This window comes from Phaseolus vulgaris, chromosome 1 (assembly GCF_000499845.2).
Source record: "Phaseolus vulgaris cultivar G19833 chromosome 1, P. vulgaris v2.0, whole genome shotgun sequence".
NCBI classification, from domain to species: Eukaryota; Viridiplantae; Streptophyta; class Magnoliopsida; order Fabales; family Fabaceae; genus Phaseolus; species Phaseolus vulgaris.
Window position 1 is genome coordinate 14,137,226 of NC_023759.2, and position 6,137 is coordinate 14,143,362.

The window sequence follows — 6,137 nt, forward strand, 5'->3', positions numbered from 1 at the left end:
GTAATAGCGGCGCAAGGGCATTCCTCCAGAAACCCTAAGTAACTGAAACAGAAAAAACCCTAGACTATATAAACGGTAGTAAGAAAACCAACATGGTATGCAGTTTCTGAGACTAGAACTATTACACTCACATACTGTTTCTTAGCCCCAGTATTGACTTGAGCGTCGGACTGCAAACGGCCTCTAGGGCGCCCCTTTATCTTTGCAGGTACAGGGTGTTTCGATCTAGGAAGGCACGAACCAAGGCAGAGATAAGAGGGCGTGAGATCATCGTTAGAGTCAACCGGCAAGAACATTTGGTGCCCACTGTGGGGCCCAATTAAAATTTGGTCCCATTCATAAGTATAGAGTAGAGATATGAAAATATGAGGAACACGAAGTAGATCATGGAGACGATGTGCGCCCTTCAAGAGACGGTGGCGGCGTTCAGATTGGATCAGGAAGGCATCCAGGTTGATCTGGCTGCGTCGCAAGTGAAGAACGAAGAGCTGCGTAGGACCAATGAGGAACTACGCAGGAATTTTCAGCAAGCAGGGGAACGAGTGGTGGATGAGCGAGCCCCGCCTACACCACCCAGGGCTTTCCCGATGGCATTCTCGCAAGCGATCATGGACTTCGTGATACTAGCCACGTTCGTAGGTCTTAAAATCGCCTTTACAGGTGTAGAGGACTCAGAGGCTCATCTGACGGCCTTCCACAACCAGATGATGTTGTCTGGGGGTTTTGATGCAGTGCATTACAAGCTGTTCATGAGCACGCTGACAGACACAACACTAGACTGGTTCGTCAACCTCCCTGGCAGACATGTAACATCGTTTGCTTAGTTTTCTACGTTGTTCAGGGAGCAATACATCGTCAATCGCGCTCCCCTGCCTGTCTCTTACGACCTTTTTGATGTAAGACAATACTATTGAAGATCAGAAGCTTTGATGTGTCAAATCTAAGTGAAGCCTGAAGTTGTGTGTTGTTTTAGGTTTAGGTTTTTGGGTTGGGGTTTAGAATCTTTGTAAGATCAGTTTTTAAATCTCAGACAAAGCTCATTTCAATCAGTTTTAAAATATTAAAGTGTTTTTCATGCAAAGGGAAAAACAACCGATTAAAATGTCGAGATAATCGGTTGTTTGTAACTTAGCTGGCAAAGAAGGTTTTAAAATTGTTTTATAACTGACAAACGCATTCAACCAGTAATTTCGTGGTTTTAACCGATTAAATGTGTGCTTGTAACAACTTTTTAAAAATTTGTTGTAACTGATTTGTTTGTACAAATTTTCTTTAACGTTAGCCTTTCAAGGTTTATAAATATGTGTTTAATTTAAACGTTAAAAGATTGATGAAACTGAAACTTTTAATACTCTTAGCTGAGATTGATTTGAGAGATTACAAAACTATTTGTGAAAAGGTTTCAACCAAGTTTTTAGCAAGATTGCCTTATGCTTTGCTGTCTTTTAAAGAACTGATCATTAGGGTGTTGGAGTATTACGTTTTACCAGGTGTTTTCTAATCCTGTTCAAGTTCTTGTAATATTTTTGTATAACTGTGTAAAATCCTGTAAAGTTAGTGGGATTCTAGCTTGAGGTGGTTGTTGTGTGCATGAAGGGTGAGTAGGCTTTGTGGGATTCAAAGTCACCTTCTTGTGTGTGGTGTTTGTTTAATCTGTGATTGATTGCATAGTGAAAACTCAGTGGTTTGACTGAGGACTGGATGTAGCTTTGTGATAGAGTGAACCAGTATAATCTATGTGTGTAATTCTCTCTATCCCTTCTCTCTATATCTGTTTTAGTTTTTTGTTGTCATATACAATCGTTTGAACTATTGTTTTAACCGATTATTTTTCTGCTTCAGTTTCTGTTTGGTGGTTTGATTAGCTTTCTGAATTGCTTTTCTGGGTTGATTGAAAAAGTCTTATTCTAAGCCAAGTATTTGCGAAAACAGTTTGAAAACAATTCACCCCCTCTTTTGTTGTAGCCATCAAACCTAACAAGTACCAGGGACAATCCTTGAAGGACTTCCTCAACCGATTTGGGGCACAGGTGGTGAGGCTGCACACCAAAGACGAGGATATGATGGTGCACGCTTTCAGGAAGGGAATCATGTCGGGACCCTTCAGTGAGTCACTCATCAGGAGTCGCCCCAAAACCTTTTGCGAGATCAGGCGGCGAGCAGTAGCCCATATCATCGCAAATGGGGAAGTCATGGAGAAGCGCGAAATCGTTGTCCCCGTTCGTCCGCGAGGGCCAAGTCGACCTCAACCATGAGGGTACATGAGGCGACGACATAAAATAAAGGCCACAGGGAAGCAACAACCCTACGAGGCAAGGAAACCTCAAACCAGGGCACGCGCGAGGGAGGATGCGCCCCCCAAGCACACCTTCCTGGTAGAATTGAAGGAACTGATCGCTATTCCCAACATAGTGGAGAGACTGAAGATGCCCCCGAAAACCGACAAAAGATTGGGGCCCAGCAAGAACGCTTGGTGTGAGTTCCACCAAAAGTACAACCACCCCATACGTAACTACTTGTACATCGGACACCAGTTGGACGAACTGGTGAAGATTGGCTTCCTAAAGGACTACTTGCAGGAGTCGCAAGGGGTTCAGACGTTGGCAGCGCCAGGGGGTGATCAAGGGCATGAGATGTCCGTTCATGGTGAAATCCACACCATTTCTGGAGGCTTCTCGGGAGGAGGATGCACCGCTTCTCAGTGGAAGAGATATGCACGAGCGGTGATGACGGTAGAGGTGCAAAAGGTAGATTAGGCTCTTGACATTGACCTCGTCTTCACCAAGGCTGACCTTCGAGATGTAGTCCCCCACGACAATGACCCAATGGTTATCTTGGTAGTAACAGCAGGAAGGAAGGTGCACAGTGTCCTGGTGGACTAGGGAAGCTTAGCAGACGTGATGTTCTGGTGACCTTCAACAAATTGCAGTTGTCTCCCGACCAGTTAAGGCCTTACACCGGCTGCTTGTATGGATTTGCTGGAGACCAGGTAGAAGTGCGGGGACACATAGAGTTGAGGACCACCTTCACAGATGGCGTAGCTCCCCGCACAGAGAACATCAGGTACCTTGTCGTAAACTCTCCCTCAGCTTACAACATACTGTTGGGCAAACCTGCTCTGAATAGGATGAGAGTTGTAGCATCAACAAGGCACATGAAGATGAAACTACCCTCCTTGGGGGGAACAGTGATAACCATCAGATCAGACCAGAAGGAGGCTAAGAGGTGCTACGAGAATAGCCTCAAAACAAATAGAGGAGTGTACACTGTCACCACCCGGCCCCCAAGTGAAGAAGGGGTCGCCCGCGTAGAGGTTGCCCGGGAGAGGTGACACGAACCAGCTGAAGACGTCCTGGAAAGGGAGTTCGATGGCAGAATATTTAAACTTGGCAAGTCTCTAGGCCAAGGGACGCAGGACCAGATTGCCGAAGTCATAGCACGACACTTGGATGCCTTCGTGTGGTCCGCCCCGGACATGCCTGGCATAGACCCCGACCTCCTATGCCATCATCTTACAATGGACCCCCAAGTTCGACCTGTTCGCCAGAGGAGGAGAAAGTTCAATGAGGAAAGGCGGTAGGTCATCAAAGAAGAAACACAGAAGTTGCTGAGCGCTGACCACATCAGGGAGATTTAGTACCCAAAGTGACTGGCAAACGTGGTGCTGGTGAGGAAGAGGAGTTATCGGTCATTGACTCAGGAGATATTAAAAACGCCCAGGATAAGCACATACCTAGTTATTGGGGAAGAGTCATTGTAGGTCTGCCTGGTTGAAGGAGGAGAAACCTGGATGACGCACTACAAGCGTTACTTGGCTGATGGGATACTCCCGCTGGAACCCACAAAGGCCAGAAAAATAAAGAAAAATTTGACCAAGTACACCCTCATTGACGGAGACTTGTTCAGACATGGGTTTACCCACCCTATTTTGGTATGTGTAAATGGCGAGCAGTGCATGCGAATAATGGCAAAAATCCACAAAGGAATATGCGGGAGCCATATTGGTGGTCGATCTCTCGCATTAAAGGCCATTCGTGCGGGATACTACTGGCCAACCATAAGGGAAGACTGCATGAGATACGCACAGCAGTGCAAGCAATGTCAGCAACACGCTGATTGACACAAGGTGCCACCAGAAGAACTCAGATCGATTTACAACCCTTGGTCGTTCCATACCTAGGGAATCGATATTCTAGGGCCTTTCCCTTTGGCGGTAAGGCAGATGAAGTACCTCATGGTTTCCATAGAGTATTTCACGAAGTGGATAGAGGTCGAACCAGTGGCCCAGATTACGACCCACAAGATTCAGCACTTCGTATGGAAGAACATAGTGTGTCGCTTCGGAGTATCGAAACAGTTGGTGTCTGATAATGGCACCCAGTTCGCAAGCCAACAGTTGGGAAAGCTATGTATAAAAATTGGAACAAGCAGGTGTTCACATCAGTCGAGCACCCCTAGACGAATGGGCAGGTTGAGTCTTCCAACTGAGTTCTGCTGAGGGGTCTGAAGAGAAGGCTGGAGAAGGTCAAAGGGACCTGGGCAGAAGAACTCCCTAGAATTGTGTGGGCTTACCACACCACTCCCCAGTCCACCACCAGGGAAACACCCTTCAGCTTGGTGTATGGTTCGGACGCGATGATTCCCGTAGAGATCTAGGAGAACTCGCCACGCTTCCAGAACTTCGTGGCTGAAGAATCCAATGAAGAGAGAAATGTGAACTTGGACCTACTGGATGAAGTAAGGGAGGAAGCAATAATCAAAGCTGAAGCCTTGAAGAGAAGGGTGGAGTACAAGTACAGCTCTAAGCTGAGGCCTCGGCAGTTCCAGGTCGCCGACCTGGTGATGCGAAAGGCCCACCCATACCAGCTAGAGAACAAGATGTCCCCCAAGTGGACTGGTCCTTTCAGGGTGATAGAAGCCCTTGGGAACGGGGCATACAGGCTTGAGTACATGGAATGCGACCAACCTCAAATTTTACTTCATTTGAACTATTACCATTGTACGAAATTTTTAAGGGACACTCTTTTTCCCTCCCAAGGGTTTTTTAACGAGGTCACCCAATAAAGTTTCGGTTGAAGTATGTTCTCGAATATTTTGTACAATGCAGTTACGAACCATTCACCTGGGTTAGAAGTCTCGAGATTCGGAAAGGTAGGTTCGCAAAGAACACCTCCCCCTCGAGTGAAAACGCCAAGGCTGAACAGTATGGTTCACCAGTAAAATCCTCTTTTGCCCTTGCGCGAGGATGAGGTCAGCTACGAACAGTCCGCTTGGGTTAGAAGTCTCAAGACCGGGGAACGAAGATTCGCAGAGAACACCTCCCCCCATCCTCGAGTGAAAACACCAAGGTTGAACAATAGGGTTCACCTGTAAAACCCTCCCTTGACTTCATACAACAAGGACGAGGTCAGTTACGAACATTTCCCATGGGTTAGAAGTCTCAAGGGTGGGCAGGACGATTCGTAGAGAATGCCTCCCTCTTGAGTGAGAATGCCACAGTTGAACAGTACGGTTTGCCAGTTAAGATCCTTGTCCGCCCCTATGGGGTGAGTGTGTCAATTACGAGTTTCTCCTTGGGCTAGAAGACTCGAGACTGGATAGGATGGTTCACAGAGAACGCCTCCCTCTTGAGTGAGAGCGCCAAGGTGGAGACAGTATGGTCCAACGGTTAAACCCTCCTCTACCCCTGTGTGGTTAGATCGAGGTCAGTTGTGAACTTCTCATTGGTCAAGAGGCCTAACCACAAGGGAGCGCAAGCGACAATAAGTCCTGGTCGTTGATCCAGCCATGTGTGCGCGGATTAAAATGAGTACGGAGAGACGTCACTTCGGTGCACTGTTCACGTCCTTTCACCCAGTGCCACGTAGGTCGCCAAGGGCGATGATTTAGTCTCTTCGCTGAACAAGTTAACAGCTCGAGACTTGGGGGCTTGTGTACCGACCAGTCCTCGGACATCGTTGACTGTGAGTAATGGTGGGCCACGTAAGCTGGGTCCCACGAGCGGCATGAGCCAGTGTCCCGCAAGCGGCACGAGCCAGGGTGCCGATTAGTGGTCGGACGTCGATCACCATGTGCCAATGTGTCCTTGGCAATAGAGTAAGGCCGATGTGACATCGGGCATCAATGATTCAAATAGC

The 6,137-nt window shown here is 47.5% G+C and overlaps 1 protein-coding gene across 1 annotated transcript; it reads left to right on the top strand.

The window, feature by feature from the left end:
* Window positions 1-3,790: 3,790 nt before the first annotated feature.
* On the top strand, window positions 3,791-4,120 carry LOC137815551 (uncharacterized). The gene has a single exon (XM_068618667.1). The coding sequence runs from the start codon at window positions 3,791-3,793 to the stop codon at window positions 4,118-4,120; it is 330 nt and encodes a 109-aa protein (XP_068474768.1).
* Window positions 4,121-6,137: the final 2,017 nt, after the last annotated feature.